Genomic DNA, 19,986 nt, shown 5'->3' on the forward strand with positions numbered 1-19,986 from the left:
TTGATACAGCGTTGTCTTTATATCCGAAAATAATAATTTTGGGTATCATCTTTCCAAGGGCTTTTTCTCAGCTGGCACAATTTGATTGGCTGCTGTCCGATTCAAACTGTAATCCTTTAAATGAAGAGTTGATGCGCTGCACACCTTTTTAAATAGCATAATGTTTTATATTTGGGCTTGGGGAGGGTATCAAGTCAGGTCGAGTCATAAGGCTCAAGTCCAAGTCAAGTCACGAGTCATTGGTGTTAAAGTCAAAGTCGAGTTGCAAGTCATCATATTTGTGACTCGAGTCCATACCTCTGGCTAACACTATAGCTTCCTCGACTTTCCCTGTCCCCATACCGGACTCGAACCAGTAGTCTTGTGATCGCAAACAAACGTGACCGTCCTACTTGACAATGTACCAACCACTAGAACAATTAAAAATAATTCAATTCAATAGCTCCATCGGCAACATTTCAAGCTAGCTGTGAAGTGAGCTTATGGCACGTTCTTATCTCTGTTACATAAGCTCTCTAAGAACATAAACTCTCCTACTTTTGCACCTGACTGTTTTTCGACTGTAATTTGCTGCCATATGAGGAGGGAGTCACTGGGTGCTTTCCAAATGGCACCATATTCCCTACATAGCGCACTTCTTTTGACCAGAGCTCTATAGGCATTCGACAAAAGTAGTCTGCTATATAGGGAATAGGGTGCCATTTGGAACACACTAGTCCCAATACAGAGCACTACTTTTGTCGAGTGCCCTTAGAGCTCTGGTCAAAAGAAGTTCACAGCAACCACCATCCCCTACATTTATCTTATGACACTCAATGCTGCAGCAGAGGACCCCTGCCCCCATCACACCTGGGTGCTACTCATGTCTCCCCCACTCATGCGCATACCCAAGACCATTTGCCAATCAATACAGCTTTAGTCTTATCCACTGTTCAATTGCTGGCCTGAGTGCCCTCTTGCATCCCTGAAAGACCCCCAAGCCAACACAGCAATCAATGAGGAATGCATTGAGAATTAAGGGTAAGTAAGCTGTTTTTAAATGTTCACCCCCCACTACCTCTGTCTTTTCTCTGTCTCTCCGAACCCTCTGCCCTCTGTTTAGGAGATGGGGTAAAGTCTGAATAATCTGTGGTCTGGTCACTTTATGTAGTCCCCCATCTAGTGATTCATTCAAGATTAGCCTCATAGATTACAAGGATGCCCAAAGTCAAATAGCACTTTAAATGCAATTTGATTATCCTGGAAAATCTATTGTCATAGCGATGCTTGTCATGGATCCAAATCCTTGTCATAGATTTCCAATGATGTAAACGCTTGATATGCAGCACTCGTCCAGGCAGAACTTTAGTTGATGTTGGTATAAACGGCACAATCACCTCCACTATAAAATGACTGGCCAGTGTAGCGTTTGCACTACTACCAAGTGCGCATTTGTCCACTATGTACACTTGGTAGTACAAAACATATGACAAATGGATGACATGCTTGATTTATTTAATTGTAACACTGGAGACACTACAGACCGCATAGGTTTTCTTTGTGTCTCACTCTTCTACATTTCCAAAATGAAATCAAATGTATATGACTAACTAACTGGAGAGGCCCATAACAGCTTCATTCATTCAAAAGGCCCCATTTAGCCTGGTGTTAATGTAGTGTGAAATGTAGGCCACTCATCGCCTACCTGTTCAACGAAATGGTCATATTTTTCTCTCTGTGTGTTCAGTTGCTCTGTGTGACATTGAAGAATAAGATAGCTGTGCAAATTATGTTTTGTGTCTGTCACAGTGATGTGATTGAAGTCAAAGTTGTAACAGTACCTTTTTTCAAGTCAGCTAAACCCTACACTATAGGCCTATACTTCCCCTGTCTTTCTCCACCCCCTATACTTATGCCTTAGAGCAGTAGTTCTCAACCTGGGGTACTAGTACCCCAGGGGGTACCTGGCCTATCCACAGGGGGTACTTGGCAAGACTCATAAGAACATAGGCCGAATGATCAGTTGCACTTTGGGTAGAACAAATTGTGATTGGGGATTCATTAACTTAAAGAGGTTGTGAATCACTTCCTTTTGAGTATCCATTTGAAATAGTGGTCATTGAATCGTGTCAGACAATCCTATCCTCTCTCACACTCCAAATACGCCGGCCGTGATGGGCTTGAGCCAGATTCACTGACATTGCCTTTCCTTTCACCAGACTCATACAGCTCCCAGCTAAACTCAAAAAAACATCCGCAACTTTTCAAAGCCGTTTGCTTAGCGCCCCTCATGCTCTTGTGTGGATGATTGCATCACAATCCAAACGCAGGATGTGGGAGTTAGAGGCCGAGCTTCCAGTGAATACATGCAATGGAAAAGCAATTCCAGCTGTAGACTCCCCAGGGAATTAGCATTGTATGAGTGTAACTACGGAATAATGCATTTGTACAGGCATATTGTGGGTCAACATTGGGCCCCCATTTAAAAATAAGCCATTCAAGAGCAAGATGGCTCATAGATACGTGGCTGTGACACATATACAGGAAGTTACTCACAATAATGTTATTCAGCTGTCTAGGATGGTATTTCACTATTTTTTTTTATTCCCACAATTATTATCGTACTTAGCTGGGTATATTGAAAGAACCGGTGCTCCCCCTTGTGGCTGAAACATGAAACCTCTTTGGAAAGGATATTGAACAGTAACCTACTTCGACAAAGACATCACTGAAAAGAGACCGCTATAGGCTCATACAGCTACAGTGATCATTTGGTTGGTAACCTCTTTGTCCTTAAGCTATTGCACATGAGCTTGGAGAGGAAGTGACATTATCACTGACATTCCACAGATATCAGTAGTCCTTTCGCAACAGAGTAGACAGTAAGATCTCTAACTTGTATAGCAGGACCCATATCTTTTTATTGTAATGATGACTAAGTACTTCACACTAGAGAAGAAGTAAATTAGTCAAGGCCCAGAAGAGGGATGAAAATAAAGTCACATACAATACTTAAGCAATAAGACCCGAGGGGCGGTGGTATATGGCTAATATACCAAGGCTAAGGGCTGTTCTTAAGCGCGACGAAACGCAGTGCCTGGACACAGCCCTTAGCCGTGGTGTATTGGTCATATGTCACAAACCCCCGAGGTGCCTTATTGCTATTACAAACTGGTTACCAAAGTAATTAGAGCAGTTAAAATAAATGTTTTGTCTTACCCGTGGTGTACCACAGTTGTCAACCAATCAGCACTCAGGGCTCAAACCAGCCATTTTACAATTGTATTTAAGGGTGTTCAATAAGAAACCCCTAACCCAAATAAATGGTCCCCTTCAGCTGTATATAATTCTATGAAGGGCAAAGAGCTAAAGCAAGCGTAAGCAAGTGAGTTAAAAGAAATTCCATACATTTTTCAGTTAAGGGTTCTAGATCTCTGAAATCTATGTCACTTGTGGTTGTTCCTGGGATAGGAATTGGACAGAGGACACATTGTGTACACAAAATGTCAGACAAATCATTACATTACAGGCTGGTGTATTCAACATTTATTTGTAATTTTAAAAACAGTTGAGGACAATCAAAATATAAATACATCTTTCCCACACACAAAATAGGCTTTGTACAGCACCAAACACATGCGCTCACACACACACACGTGCACTCTTGCACACACACTCCTTCACTCAACCCAGGCCCCTGAATAGGATCTCAAAATGTGCAATCACAACAAATGAACAAAAACATTATTAAACTGCATAATCCAGTCTCCTCAAGTAGTCCTCTCAACGACAGGCAGAGCTTCCAACAATCTGGGGTATTCACTAAGAACCAACTGGAAGCAAACAGGCCAAAACGGGGAGGGACCTACCTGAACTTGTCCAATAAGAGTTTCTCGTTTCCATTGCCAAACTTTTTGCTTCAGTTTGCACTAATGAATACACCCCTGAACACACATTAAAAAACACATTCACCCTGCCCGGGTCGCATATCATATCAAATACTTAATTTGTGATGGGGAAGCAATACAGATGTAAAAGAAGGGTACATGTTTAGAAATTAAGGCTTGGGATAAACTTAAGGATAAATATGTCAACTGGCCACTGAAGTATGTTTAGGGTAGCTGAGAATGGCAAAATAAAATATCAGGGAACCAACTGATAGACGTACAGTTTGTTAGGACTGGGGATGAATCTGGTCAGTGATTCTGTCTTTCATTCTTTGTATGGATGGGGATGTAAAACGAACAACATGGGAGACACAGCAGTCAAAGTTCCTTTCCATATTGAGGGAGATTTTTCAGATTCTTAGTGTTTTTTGCCATGTTAGGAAGTGTGAGTCAGTTTGTAGTCACTTCCTCTTTCCAGATAGGCCCCTCCAGAGACTGATGAACAGGCTGGTTTGCTCGTGTCAAACACTCCACTAAGATGCTTTGCCCAGTTCAATCTTCTTCTGGATGGCTTTTGCAGAGTGGTATATCAATGAATCAATGAGTCCAGCCACTGGGAAAAATATACAAGATACAGTATATAAAATGACATATCATTGACACACATACAGTAGAACCACTGTCCATATGGTTCATTCCAACAAATGAATAACATCTACCTCCAATACTGCATGGTACCTCAATTGAGAAAGCCATCACTAATGATAAACAAGATTAAATTATATTGAAGATGTAGTGAGTGAAAAATGTGTTTGCTATGTGTACTGCATTTGTAAAATGTGAAAGTCAAAACATCTGTGTACGCTATCCCAGTGAAAATAATAAAAAACATTGAATAATGAAATAAGCTTTATGCAACATCTAGCAAACCGATTACACCCTTTTGTTTGTCTGAATGCAGAGGTGCCCACCTGTAAATACACCGCCTATGATGGCACACACTCCTGTGAGAAAATGAGTGAATGATCTGAAAAAAAAGAGCAAACATGTTAGATGTAACACACATCTTACTATTTATATAGGCTACACACTGACAATGCTACAGTTGAAGTCAGAGGTTTACATACCCTTATGTTGGAGTCATTAAAACTCATTTTTCAACCACTCTCACCAATTTCTTCACCAACCACACCAATTTCTTGTTATCAAACTATAGTTTCGGCAAGTCGGTTTGGAAATCTACTTTGTGCACAACACAAGCAATTTTTCCAACAATTGTTTACAGACAGATTATTTCACGTATCATTCACTGTATCACAATTCCAGTGGGTCAGAAGTTTACATACACTAAGTTGACTGTGCCTTTAAACAGCTTGGAAAATTCCAGAAAGTGATGTCATGGCTTTAGAAGCTTCTGATAGGCTAATTGACATAATTTGAGTCAATTGGAGGTGTACCTGTGGATGTATTTCAAGGCCTACCTTCAAACCCAGTGCCTCTTTGCTTGACATCAAGGGAAAAATCAAAAGAAATCAGCCAAGACTTCAGAAAAAAAATTGTAGACCTCCACAAGTCTGGTTCATCCTTGGGAGCATTTTCCAAACGCCTGAATGTACCACATTCATCTGTACAAACAATAGTTTGCAAGTATAAACACCATGGGACCATGCAGCCGTCATACCACTCAGGAAGGAGATGCGTTCTGTCTCCTAGAGATGAATGTACTTTGGTGCAAAAAGTGCAAATAAATCCCAGAACAGCAAAGGACCTTGTAAAGGTGCTGGAGGAAATAGGTGCAAAAGTATCTATATCCACAGTAAAACGAGTCCTATATCGACATAACCTGAAAGGCCGCTCAGCAAGGAAGAAACCACTGCTCCAAAACCACCATAAAAAAGCGAGACTACGGTTCGCAACTGCACATGGGGACAAAGATCGTACTTTTTGGAGAAATGTCCTCTGGTCTGATGAAACAAAAATATAACTGTTTGGCCATAATGACCATCGTTATGTTTGGAGGAAAAAGGGGGAGGCTTGCAAGCCGAAGAACACCATCCTAACCGTGAAGTACGGGGGTGGAGGCATCATGTTGTGGGGGTGCTTTGCTGTAGGAGGGCCTGGTGCACTTCACAAAACAGATGGCATCATGAGGGAGGAAAATTATGTGGATATATTGAAGCAACATCTCAAGACATCAGTCAGGAACTCAAAACATCAGTCACTCTTCCGGTGCCGACAGAGATGGCCGCCTCGCTTCGCGTTCCTAGTAAACTTTGCAGTATTATTTTTTTTATATGTTATTTCTTACAATGCTACCCCAGAAAATCTTAGGTTTTATTACATACAGTCGGGAGGAACTATTGGATATAAGAGCAACGTCAACTCACCAACATTACGACCAGGATTACGACTTTCCCGAAGCGGATCCTCTGTTTGGCCTACCACCCAGGACAATGGATCGGATCCCAGCCGGCGACCCAAACAACGACGCCGTAGAAGGGGCGGACGGAGCGGTCTTCTGGTCAGGCTCTGTAGACGGGCGCACCGCTCCCGAGCATACTACTCGCCAATGTCCAGTCTCTTGACAACAAGGTAGACAAAATCCGAGCAAGAGTTGCCTTCCAGAGAGACATCAGAGACTGTAACGTTCTTTGTTTCACGGAAACATGGCTCACTCGAGACACGGTATCTGAGTCGGTACAGCCACCTGGTTTCTTCACGCATCGCGCCGACAGAAACAAGCATCTCTATGGTAAGAAGAAGGGCGGGGATGTATGCCTTATGATTAACGAGACGAGGTGTGATCATAACAACATACAGGAACTCAAGTCCTTTTGTTCATCTGACTTAGAATTCCTCACAATTAAATGCCGGCCGCATGATCTACCAAGAGAATTCTCTTCGATCATAATCAGTCGTATATTCCCCCCCAAGCAGACACATCGACGGTATGTAAAATGGAAATCACATATCCTGAGGCTGCATTTATTGTAGCTGGGGATTTTAACAAGGCTAATCTGAAAACAAGGCTCCCCAAATTCTATCAGCATATCGATTGTGCTACCAGGGCTGGCAAAACCCTAGATCACTGTTATTCTAACTTCCGCAATGCATATAAAGCCCTCCCCCGCCCTCCCTTTGGAAAAGTTGACCACGACTCCATTTTATTGCTCCCAGCCTATAGACAGAAACTAAAACAGGAAGCACCCGCGCTCAGGTCTGTTCAACGCTGGTACCACCAATCGGATTCCATGCTTCAAGATTGCTTCGATCAAGTGGACTGGGACATGTTCCGCATAACGTCGAACAACAACGTTGATGAATACACTGATTCGGATGAGCGAGTTTATTAGCAAGTGCATCGGTGATGTTGTACCCACAGCGTCTATTAAAACATTCCCCAACCAGAAACCGTGGATTGATGACAGCATTTGCGCAAAACTGAAAGCGTGAACCACTGCTTTTAAAATCAGGGCAAGGTGACCGGAAACATGACCGAATACAAACAGTGTAGCTATTCCCTCCGCAAGGCATTCAAACAAGCTAAGCGTCAGTATAGAGACAAAGTGGAGTCGCAATTCCATGGCTCAGACACGAGAGGTATGTGGCAGGGTCTACAGTCAATCACGGACTACAAAAGAAAAACCAGCCCCGTCGCGGATCACGATGCATGCTTCCATACAGACTAAACTACTTTTTTGCTCGCTTTGAGGACAATACAGTGCCACTGACACGGCCCGCTACCAAAACCTGCGGGCTCTCCTTCACTGTAGCCAACGTGAGTAAAACCTTTAAACGCGTTAACCCTCGCAAGGCTGCAGGCCCAGACGGCATCCCCGGCCGCGTCCTCAGAGCATGCGCAGACCAGCTGGCTGGTGTGTTTACAGACATATTCAATCAATCCTTATCCTATTCTGCTGTTCCCACATGCTTCAAGAGGGCCACCATTGTTCCTGTTCCCAAGAAAGCTAAGGTAACTGAGCTAAATGACTACCGCCCTGTAGCACTCACTTCCGTCATCATGAAGTGCTTTGAGAGACTAGTCAAGGACCATATCACCTCCACCCTACCTGACACGCTAGACCCACTACAGTTTGCTTACCGCCCCAATAGGTCCACAGACGACGCAATCGCCATCACACTGCCCTAACCCATCTGGACAAAAGGAATACCTATGTAAGAATGCTGTTCATCGATTACAGCTCAGGATTTAACACCATAGTACCCTCCAAACTCGTCATTAAGGTCGACGACCCCGCCCTGTGCAACTGTGTCCTGGACTTCCTGACGGGCCGCCCCCAGGTGGTGAGGGTAGGTAACAACATCTCCACCCCGCTGATCCTCAACACTGGGTCCCCACAAGGGTGCGTTCCCAGCCCTCTCCTGTACTCTCTATTCACCTACGACTGCGTGGCCATGCACTCCTCCAACTCAATCATCAAGTTTGCAGACGACACTAGAGTGGTAGGCTTGATTACCAACAACGACGAAACTGCCTACACGGAGGAGGTGAGGGCCCTCGGAATGTGGTGTCAGGAAAATAACCTTACACTCAATGTCAACAAAACAAAGGAGATGATCGTGGACTTCAGGAAACCGCAGAGGGAGCAGCCCCCTATCTACATTGACGGGACAGTAGTGGAGAGGGTGGAAAGTTTGAAGTTCCTCGGCGTACACATCACGGACAAACTGAAATGGTCCACCCACACAGACAGCGTGGTGAAGACGGCGCAGGTGTATGTAAACTTCCGACTTCAACTGTATATGGATTTTCAATTTTGTTTGAAGCTACCTACCGCTGTTTCTCTGTGAATTTCACCATCATAGGGGAGAGTTCATATAATACAAACACCCCAGGTAGGCCCTGGTCTCCGATCAGCCCATTGGCTACTTTCTCATGTCGGGTGACAGAGAATTGGTTTGTTTTAACCACCTGTAAGACACAAGCAATACAAAAGACGTCCCTGTTTGTCCATGACGCCTAAGTACCTTTCTTAGCATGCATAAACAGTCATGCACAGGGAAATATACAACAATTAATAATGAATTCACTTAATTTAAATGTGATATAGCTATAAAAATAAATTAACTCCATCAAATAGCAACAATTTGTAGGTATGGTCAATAACTACCCACCCGAGTTCATTTCACAGCTGTCATGTCTAATGTATACTCACCTCTCCATCCCATTTCACGTAGATGGTTGGGACAATCTTCACAAAGTACTGATACATCATGGATGCTGGAATAAAACAATTGATTGTTTTGTAATGTGTAGCGGCAGAACCCATGTAGTCTGCAGAAATGCAACATTTCACTCAGCATGAACGCAGAGTGGCGCTATAGATTGACATCACATAATTAGCAGGCATTCTGAGTCTTTTTGGTGAGCAGGATCTTTTAGCTCTGTTCACCTAAAAGAGCCATTCACTTGGCTCACAAACAACTCTTCATTCAGTGCTTAAACATTTATGAAAAGAAAAATTGCATATTTCTAATGTAAAGCCTAAAACTTTGCCAACCATTATCTCAGATCGTGAAATGCGAGTTCAAATACATTTTTTACATGACAAAATTACATTCACATCAACGGAGCTGTAGTGGAGCGATTCGAGAGCTTGAAGTTCCTTGGTGTCCACATCACCACCAAACTACGATGGTCCAAATACACCAAGACCGTCGTGAAGAGGGCACGACAATGCCTTTCCCCCCTCAGGAGACCAGATCGTCAACAAATTCTACAGCTGCACCATCGAGAGCATCCTGACCAGTTGTAACACCGCCTGATATGGCAACTGCTTGGCATATCACAGCAAGGCTGCTACAGGGGTAGTGTGTACGTCCCAGTACATCACTGGGGCCAAGCTTCCTGCCATCCAGGACCTCTATACTAGGCAGTGTCAGAGGAAGGCCCCAAAAATGGTCATAGACTGTTCTCTCTGCTGGTGACTGTTCTCTCTGCTACCGCACAGCAAGCGGTACCGGAGCACAAAGTCTAGGTCCAAAAGGCTCATTAACAGATCATGTTGATCTGTAGGACAATAAGACTGAGCAATTAATCAAATGGTCACTTTACCCCCACCTACATGTACAAATTACCTTGACTAACCTGTACCCACACACATTGACTCGGTACTGGTACCCCCTGTATATGGCCTCGTTATTGAGTTACTTTTTTAAAATGTTACTTAATTTAGTAAATATTTTCTTAAAACTGCATTGTTGGTTAAGGGCTTGTAAGTAAGCTTTTAAGATGGTAATTCTTGACTAATTTTTTTATCGTGTTTTTTAATTTTTTTAATCAAAATGTATTTGTCACATGCGCTGAATACAACAGTAGACCTTACCTTACTCACGAACGAAGGTCTACTGTTGTATTCGGCGCATGTGACAAATACATTTTGATAAAAAATAATAATAATAAAACACGATAAAAAAAATTAGTCAAGAATTACCATCTTCAGAGAATGTTAGTATAACTTATCTACAGATAATCGACGTCTGGGGCTCAAATTTGCAGTATATCATATCACAGATGCGATTCGGTTCCCGACGTTCACAAAAGGGATAATTTCAAAAGGACCGGGTTTACCCATCAAGTGACGGGAAGTTCTGATTTGTACTGACTCGGATCTTTTCAACTCGTCCAGTCAGAAGAACGAATCTGTTGACCAATTTAGTTCATTTGAGTCAGTAATGCCCAGAGCACGATGGACCCCTACCGTCGAACGATGAACACCCACCCCCCCGAAATAGGCATGATTCTACAAGCCTCTCGTTCATCATCATCAAGGGGTTTAATGGAGCTGTCATTTGTGACACTTTTAGAAGCGTGCTTTAAACAAATGTACATTTTTTTTGAATACTAAGCTTACAAATACGACTATTTATTGGTACATTTGAAACGGAGATCTAGTTTCGCCGCAAAAGGACTAGCTCGTGAACGACTTGGCGGAATTCCTTGCTTGACTGCCGTGAGTGTGATACGCACAATTCATTCGCGAAATGCAGGAACGCAAACGATTCGTTCTCGAGTTTGTTGAGCAGAGTCTGTGTATGTTATGGTTCTTCAAAGCTGTGTCCATCATAACATTCAATAGTCAATTAATTGCATTCATTTTTGCACCATGCTGTCAACTATCTATTCCAGATCGCAGTTGTAAATGAGAACGTGTTCTCAACTAGCCTACCTGGTTAAATAAAGGTGAAATAAATAAATAAAAATATCTGTTCTCTATGCTGCCTGCAGCATGATCTATTTTGCCTGCGCACATATGACAGAGTTGTTGGTCGGAACGCGTTTGAATCCTGCTGTAGAATTCATTGCAGCTAGCAGGTCAAAGGAACGACTAAAATGAACGACTCACTCAGGAAAACGAATCGTTCACGAACGGATCTTTGTCTCTACTGCGTTGGTTTCGCAATCCTCTCAAGTAATGGCCGCCTGTTAGTACAGCATTTCAAGCTACCTAGTCTCATCGAAAAGGGTTGTCTTCTCTAGTGACCGATAACTCACATTACGCAATAAACCAAGGTAAGTGCTGCTTAGAGCGAATAATAGTGATGATAGAGAAAATATATAGTCGGGCGTTAACCATCTTTTCAAATGTCTTCAAGGCCTGACCTAGGTGACATGCAAACCAGTTAGCCAGCCAAAACGCTGCTAGCTAGAAGCTGGGTAAACAGAAGCTCGAGAAAGTGTGGACAACGTTCGTGACATTAGCTAACGTTAGCTACATATCAATCTGTTTTCGGTGGCAAATGTCTGTCTTGTGCAAATAACGTTGATAGTTTAGCTAGCTAACTTGCCGTTTAAGCTTAGCCACTGGCGTAGTGTTATGACGTAGCAAGCTAGCTACAAACGCCTAGCTAGCGCAACTGTTTCATGAACCTGCCATGGATTTTGATGGTTGTGCTTTCTTTCAATACAGATGCCAGTTGCGGTAGGACCGTATGGCCAGCAACAGCCAGCCTGCGTTGACAGAATTAAAATGGGATTCATGATGGGCTTCGCTGTTGGGATGGCAGCTGGTGCTATGTTTGGAACATTTTCCTGTCTGAGGTTAGTTAAGTTAACCCAACGTCTTACTATTTACCTATTACAAGTAAGCCTACACTGAAATGCAATACTTTGTAAGAATGCCATAGTCTGTGCTTGGGCATTACATGTTTTTGTTGCAGCCATCCACACTGCATATTGTGGTTTGTTCAATAGAACTCGATTGTTTTTTCATTTTGTTCAAATGCTGTATTTTTTCTGCCCTCAGAGTTGGCATGAGAGGCAGAGAGCTGATGGGAGGAGTTGGGAAGACGATGATGCAGAGTGGAGGCACATTTGGTACATTTATGTCCATTGGGATGGGCATCCGCTGCTGAGACCACCTACCATACTTACTTATAATTACATAGTGGGACTTTTGTCATAACTCATTCCTATGTCACACTTTGTCCCAGAACTATGGAGAAATGTCAATAAATGCTGTGATTTCAATTGCTGGTAGTAGGCCAAATGTTTGGTGTGGCGCTTTTGATAAATGGGATGACTAACCTTGTGGTGCTGCAACATCGGTGCCATCCAAAGGATTGACGATACCAGGGTAGTCTCTCCCGAAGGATAGATGTTTAATAAAGTGAGTCATGTTGATCTGTAGGACAACACAAATAAGTGCTCACATGTATAAAGAACATTGCTTGGGCAAGACAAGATTTGTCAAATGTACTTACGTTGTCTAGTCCAAAACTCTGCAGATCATGAACTGAAAATAAATTGAGACAAGATGTTAGTAATGCTGTGATCTGATAGCATCATCAGTTATGTTCTGTTTAGAGTATGAGGGCTTACTACTCAATTTACGACTCTCCCATTACAAGTTATAATTGTTGAGCCCTGAGAAATGATCTAGATTACTGCTTGTACCACCTCCAATAAAGATCAAACCAACAATCACACGTTGGTTATTCAAAAGGACTGTTTTAAACCACAAGTAAGAAGCAGCTCTGGTGCTTTAATTAAACAGGGTCAATTCTGACTGACAACCTCTTCATAAACAAAGTTTGATATTTGACTGGACAATTTAGAAGGGAGGGATGTGGCCTGAGTGCCAGTCTGTTTGTGCTCTTATGCCAACTCATTGTCATGACAAGAGCACAAACAGATCTGGGACCAGGGTAGGGGGGGATGTTTACTACCAAAATAAAAGCTACAAAAAGATGGACTTACTTTCCACAGCGTGCACTGCAGAAAGAAGAGAGAAGAGTCACTATATGACGCATGTTGGGCTACATAGAAAAAGCCACAGTCCTAAGAGGCTGGCCAAAGGCAATAAGCCTCTGAAGGGGGTTCATCACATCTGGTATTTCATATATGGCCAAATTCTTATCAAAAAGGGATTCTTGTCTCTTATTTCTGCCTTTAAGCAGATATGGACAGTAGTACTAGTCTAGCAAATAAAATCAGCATTGAGCTGGTGAATCCTTCTGCTCTATGCTTTCTGTACATGGTGTTGATGACAAAAGACACCTTTCAATGCCTCCAAGCAAGTTGAGAGTATAGTATTTTGGTCCTACAACTTCATCTGGTTATGTACCATGCTACTCTATCAGCAATTCTTGAGAAATTAGTTATTAGGGTAAATGAAATTACAACAGTGCCTCAATGACAAATATGTCTGTATTGTCACAGTTACAAAGGTTACATCAGCGAATTGTTATAGTAACGACTTCTGTTCTTATGCCCGCTTCCACAGTTGGAGTGCAATTCAGACTTCTGTCAAGCCGAGTAACATTATTTAATTTTGTAAATCCCAATGCAATAAATGTTTTGCAATCAGTTTGCCAAACAAATGAATACATTTCACATTCATATTTATCCAGAGTGTAAGTGTCAATGCAAAATAACTTGATTAGTATGTTAGTGTTATTAGTAGGCAACAATGATAAAGCAAGTGAGTCAATTATCCATTTACAGTCAAAACGTTATGTTTATATGTTGAAAAAATGAGCTACTTAGTTTGACACATTTTCATCTCTGCCATAAAGATCAGATGTTTTCATGAGATAAAAAAAGAGCTACAATTAACTACTTAGATTGCAACAGATCCTATTAGGAAAGAAGGGAAGAAGTCTAGCATATGACAACGAAAGGAACGATGAAAAAGAAAAACATGCACCATTTACAAAAGGATTTACGAGAGTTTTACTGGAAAGATTAGTTATGGATGCACTAGAAATGCCTTTACTGGCATAGTGACTTGCAAGTGAACTTACCGGTTAACATTGGTCTTTCCTTGCTATCCTCTGAGAATGTGCTAACTACACTACAAAAGGGTCTGTACCTGGTCTGAGACAGACTGTTTTAATAAATCACAAGGTGTTTCTGGTAGCAAGTAAGCAATTTTCGATTTCCAACCCAAATCAGTCTGCTACCTGTTTGTCTTTATGTCATGGGTATTGATGGAAAACAGAATTCTTATTTTCCTTGGATAATTGTTATCAGACCAGGGGACCAACCCATTTCGACCAGGGTTGCATTTACATAGGCAGCCCAATTCAGATCAGTGTGAATGCACAAATCTGATATGGTGCACATGTAAAATTTGTGGACAGTCAGAAAAAAAGATTGGATATAGAAAGAAAATCAAATGTGGGTTGTCTACACTTAGGACAGTAAAATGCAGATCTTACCATGAACATGTGACTGCTGGAAACTCTTTCCAGGGGCAAAGTGGAAATTTCCTGCCACCTAAAAAAAAAAATAGACGGAGTAAAGAGTTTAAAAGAAAGTCGGACAATGAACATAATATTTGCAGATTGAAAATGTATATAAATGCATTAAAGCACCCCACAAAATATAACTCCCAGTTACAGTACACTTACATCCCTATTTCTTTTTAAATAACCACACAGAATTATGCTCTCAAAAAGTGATGATTCATTTCAGATCATATGTTGTTTCTAACCTGACCATTTGAAGACCAGGCAATGGTTTAAACACTGTCAGCCATTAAATAAAACATCCCTTTTTGGAGTGTAAATCAGAGTGCGAGTACTGACTATTCTTTTGATTATGAACTTAGCCAAATTATCCGTTTAAGACTAGTTACCTTGTTGACCTCCAGAAAGCCGTAGATCTGGCAGCCCTCGTTTTTCTGCTCCTGCATCTTCTGGCTGAAGCCCTCCCTCTTGCACTGCTCGATGGTGTCGGGGTTCTTGAAGGCCCAACCCCGCCTGCGATAGGCTTCTCGTACATCATCGCAGGTGTTACAGCACCTACAGAAAAGCACAGGAAATATGTCAATGTCATACTCAAATTTTGGACAATAGATAAGCTCATTCATTCATGGTCTATGTTCTGAAAAATATCTAAGGTCTTAAAAAGGTGGGGGCAGTCATATTTTAAAACAAAACCTCAAATACATTGTAGCAAGTCCAAGTTCACAGTCAAGGGACTTTAGTTATGAAATTGACAGAAACCCCCTTTTCCGTCATGGGAAGATGGTGTAGTAGATGCACTGTTTGTTCTGTAATGTCTTGGAAGACATTCCTGTCTTGGAAACTCACTTCAAATCTTCCATCTCTGCTCCGTAGCAGCTTTCACAGCGCTCAGGGTCTAGCTTACTGGGGTCAAAAATGTCACCTTCCTCTTTTCCCAAATCTACATGAGATGACAAAACAAATTCCATGACCCAGTGAAAAACATGAACTATTTAATACAATTCATACAGCTTATATTTTCCCATGAGGGAAAACCGCACTGCTCTCCATGGTGTAGAATGCTCTTCAAGAAATATAATGAAATTGCAAGCAAGCTAATTAACAAGATGGTTACCGTGCTTCTCTGCCTCTGTAGTGACAGGATTGCTCTCCTTGTCGAGCCTTTGCTTGAACAGGTTGTGTTCCACATCCAACTGCTGCTCTCCAGCAACGTCCATGGCATCAATGCTTAGATCTGAAGGACAAGGTGGTTACAAATGTCATATACTTCAACTGTGCAATTACCCTATAGCTTCATGTACATTCCTAAAGATATTACCGAAGATTTTAAGTTGAAGTAGGCCTAACCTTACACATTCAGTTAATGTCATATTTTGTTCCTTATTCATGTGACATTTTGTTGAATGGTTTATGATACCACATAAACAAGCACATATAGGGGTTAATTGTGCACATGTAAGTTAATGTGATGATTCATGCTAGGTCTGAACACAATTCATTTTCTAAAGTTACTTACAGGCACATGGCATGTTAGGAAATATCACATCAATGTTGATTTTCAGTTTGTCTCCTCGTGATGTGTCCACAAACAATTCAGGATGGACCTGGATTGGCAGAACGATATGAATTTTTGCAAGTCATAAAGCAGTGTACTTAAAGTGTGGACCGGGCCCCATAGCTGGAGTTTCAAAGAATTGTGGGTAAAAGTTATGACAGATGGCTTAATAAGAAAAACATAACATTTGTGATATTCTAATCATCCTCAAATAGGCCAGTCATTGTATTTTAGCACTATACCCACCATTGATATGTTTACTACTCCCAGTTGCCCAGGTGGCAATGGAGTGGAAATTAACTTTGTCTGATTAATCAGTCTATAATACACAATTAATTGTTATATACAGCCTGAAACATTGAAGTGGAAAATCATGTAAATGTACCTTACAATCCAGAATGTCGAATATATATCTATTTTTTTATGTACTCTGACGGTTGTCTGTGCGGCTTGTCTTGCAGCCGCCCTACATTTTTTACAACATATCCACATGAAAGTATTGTTTACACTACTTTTTAGAGAGCTGGTAGGTATATGGTTCTGTTGGCTTGTATTTTCGATGTGTATTTTCAATCTACTGACACAACCGATGTAAACACTACCGAATTACGTTCCCTCACATTCAGCTAGCAGGGCAAACCTACCAGCTCTTTAAAAAGTTGGGTAAGCAATACTTTCCTTACTCTACCGGTTGCACAGACAACCGGTAAAGTTCGAATGTAATTTTATTCAACATTCTGGCTTGTAAGGAACATTTAAACGATTTTGCACTCCAATGTTTCAGGCTGTATATACCAATTAATAAACCAATTTGTGCATTACAGCCTGATTAATCAGACCAGAATTTTACTTGACAATTAATTACACATTTTTTTAAATCGCATAGGGCTTGGCTGAAAAAGTTTGAATACCACTGTCTGTCGTAAGAGTTTACAAGTGTGACATGCAAAGCTTGAACCTAAACAGAGTAGCTAGCTAGATGTTTAGTTCCCTGTTCTCCTAGCCGACTAAACTCAACGATTTACAATGGAGTTGAGCGACGACTAGTGTAAATGCAAGCTATTCTGAAATATAATGCTTTTGATAAAAACGTTATTTTATGCGATGTCGGAACTCCAGTCCGCTCTCACAATTCGCCGCTCAACTCCATTGTTCTCCTAGTTGCCTGTTCTCCAGTAGAGAATTGTTCAGTATGGTCCACACAGAGTTAGCCTCTTATTAATTATTATTTTACCCCCTTTTTTCTCCCAAATTTCATGGTATCAAATTGGTAGTTTACAGTCCTATCCTATCACTGCAACTCCTATACAGACTTGGTAGAGGCGAAGGTCAAGAGCCGTGCGTCCTCCGAAACACAACCATGCCGCACTGTTTCTTGACACAACGCCCGCTTAACCCGGAAGCCAGACGCACCAATGTGTTGGAGGAAGCGCCGTACAACTGGCGACTGTATCAGTGTGCATTGCGACCGGTCCGCCACAGGAGTCGCTAGTGCGCAATGGGACAGGAACATCCCTGCTGGCCAAACCCTCCCCTAACCCGGCTGACGCTGTGCGCCGCCCCATGGTTCTCCCGGTCGTGGTCCGACACAGCCTGAACTCGAACCAGGTTCTCTAGTGGCACAGCTAGCACTGCGATGCAGTCACTTAGACCACTGCGCCACTCGGGAGGCCCTAGAGCTAGCTTCTTAACCACATACCTAGCTGGCATACCTACACTAGCGTACCTGACTATTTTCAGGAAAAAAAAATCACATGAACCCACCTCCTTCGTGAGATAATATTGCAACTCTGAGAAGAACAGGATCAACATGATGAGACCACTTATGATGGTGACTGTAAAAGGGGGAAAGACAAAAATGCATGTCAGAATATCACCAAATCCCATTGATTTTTAGCAAACTATTGTAACTAGTCATCCGTTTCCCCCCAGATGTAGAAACACTTAAAATAAGGACTATGTTTCGTGTAGGCTTACCCTGGAGTGACATTTTGATAACCATGTAAATCTCTCTCCGACAAGGTGACTTTTATCAAGATATATGGCTCTATTTGGAAAATAATAATTCATTTTCCAGATTGGAAAATGCTAATTAGCATCAAAACAAATCCCTGCAAGCACCCATCTTTAGCTTGCACCTTTGCTAAGAGGTAAATCTAAAGAAATGTAGCCAATGTATTAATTACTACATTTAGCTAACATAGTTAATCCAGAGATTTTTACCGTTGTCTCAATTCGGCAGTCTCCTCCAGATCATCATGTCATTTGTAGTTATTTATGAAAGCCACATTAGCAGCTAATTTGTGTTTCATTTGTTGGGGGTAAATACAGCCAAATAAATTGATGTCACCTTGTCTGAGAGAGTTACACGGTTATCAAAATGTCACGCCAGGATAAACCTACACGAAACACAGATCTTATTAAATGGTTCTAGAATCTCCTATAGTAAAATTGAATTGTGGAAAAACGAAAGTAACCATTTCCCTGTTTGACCGCTAGGTTTTATGGGTATTACACTCATACTGTGGTACTCTATAGTCCAAGGACTTAGGCTCTGGCAGACAAAACAGCCAATACTACCATACAGATTCTCAATTACGGTACGGTTCTAGAAACCTATAAAGCCCTCACATCAAAATAATTTCACAAATGCTAAATATACACTTACTGTACCCTGTTTTAACAGTTGCAGCTGACAGTATTTTTCAGTGACAACACGTTTGTGTCGTCTTCTTCCGTTTACACACAGGTGTTCGGAGACTTAGCTAGCTAATTCGTACGCTTCTGCCTTCTGTCTGTTTTCCGTAAACAATAGCTCTAACATGGAAATATGGCTGTGTGGAACCCTAACTCTATAAAAGGTTTAGTAATGTAAAATTATTTCTGGGTGATATGAAAAGGTACGTTCCTTGTTTCCAAAAGCCGTACCGCAAGCGATGCGTTTTAACGTTCAGAACGAACGTCGGGGCTCTTAACAAAAGTTCGCCGGCCAGAAGATAATATCGTCAATATAGGCGCTCAAGGTAGTTAGCGTCTATGAATGGGTTATGCTACTGCTAGCAATTGGGGATAGTATTAGTGTTATGCTTGTAACAAGAACTTTGCACAAAAACACTCACCCGTAGCTCCACCGCATGTTTTAATTCGGAAATCCTCAAGAGTTTTCGGATATGCATCAAATTGTTTCAGTTTATTTAGTGTGTCCATCTTCTTTCATACCATCGGCTGAAAGAATTCCTGACACATCAGTCCTCGACATTCACTTCCGGTACACAAGGCATGCATGCGTAAGGAACCAATCAGCGTTGACCGCATAAGGGTCAGTATATGAATTTACTTGACTACAATTTGGGAGTTTTGTATAAACTAGCAGAATTAAATGCGCGTCATGGTCAATCTGATGTCTGCATTGGCCATGCAGTATTTACAGCAGAAGGCAGGGCATTCATACTTCTTGCTCTTTGCAGAGCTGGAAATTGTCTAGGAAGTGAGTTAGTGTTTATACACAGGGCCGGTCCTTGCCGAGACCAACAAATGACACCCTGCAAAACTAGAATAGTTCCAGTAAGCAAAATTACGTCTACAATACGAATTTTCAAGACTTTGAAGTTAGGTTCAATTTAGGTTCTGAATGAAAGGGGGAAAGTTTTTTCCCCCGTATGTTTAAAATGTTTATTTTCCAGGACGTTGAAAAGGCATATTTTCCGGACGTTGAAAAATATGTATTTTCCTGATGTTGAAATCCGGTTCATTTTCAGTTCTGAATGAAAGTTGAAAATAAGTAATTTATAGACGTTTATGTTTGGGCCAAATCAAGTCTGGTCCAGACCTGACAAAGTCTGAACCATACAT

At 41.6% G+C, this 19,986-nt stretch overlaps 2 protein-coding genes across 4 annotated transcripts; one reads left to right on the plus strand and one right to left on the minus strand.

Annotated features, from left to right (window-relative positions):
- Positions 1–3,497: 3,497 nt before the first annotated feature.
- On the minus strand, positions 3,498–19,420 carry ergic3 (ERGIC and golgi 3). Of its 2 annotated transcripts, XM_055908305.1 has the most exons (14): positions 19,254–19,420; positions 17,899–17,969; positions 16,096–16,183; positions 15,694–15,813; positions 15,426–15,519; positions 14,969–15,134; positions 14,550–14,607; positions 13,087–13,101; positions 12,591–12,622; positions 12,415–12,511; positions 9,044–9,108; positions 8,663–8,799; positions 4,838–4,893; positions 3,498–4,479 (listed from the first exon to the last, which is right to left on the minus strand). In XM_055908305.1, the coding sequence occupies exons 1-14, from the start codon at positions 19,339–19,341 to the stop codon at positions 4,400–4,402; spliced, it is 1,167 nt and encodes a 388-aa protein (XP_055764280.1). In that variant the 5' UTR covers positions 19,342–19,420; the 3' UTR covers positions 3,498–4,399. The 2 variants fall into 2 exon arrangements, with proteins under 2 accessions (XP_055764280.1, XP_055764291.1); XM_055908316.1 differs by lacking the exon at positions 13,087–13,101.
- romo1 (reactive oxygen species modulator 1) lies at positions 10,636–12,357 on the plus strand. Of its 2 annotated transcripts, none has more exons than XM_055908337.1 (3): positions 10,636–10,840; positions 11,798–11,928; positions 12,134–12,357. In XM_055908337.1, the coding sequence occupies exons 2-3, from the start codon at positions 11,798–11,800 to the stop codon at positions 12,240–12,242; spliced, it is 240 nt and encodes a 79-aa protein (XP_055764312.1). In that variant the 5' UTR covers positions 10,636–10,840; the 3' UTR covers positions 12,243–12,357. The 2 variants fall into 2 exon arrangements, with proteins under 2 accessions (XP_055764312.1, XP_055764303.1); XM_055908328.1 differs by lacking the exon at positions 10,636–10,840 and adding an exon at positions 11,185–11,400.
- Positions 19,421–19,986: the final 566 nt, after the last annotated feature.

Source organism: Salvelinus fontinalis, chromosome 3 (assembly GCF_029448725.1).
Source record: "Salvelinus fontinalis isolate EN_2023a chromosome 3, ASM2944872v1, whole genome shotgun sequence".
Lineage (NCBI taxonomy): Eukaryota > Metazoa > Chordata > Actinopteri > Salmoniformes > Salmonidae > Salvelinus > Salvelinus fontinalis.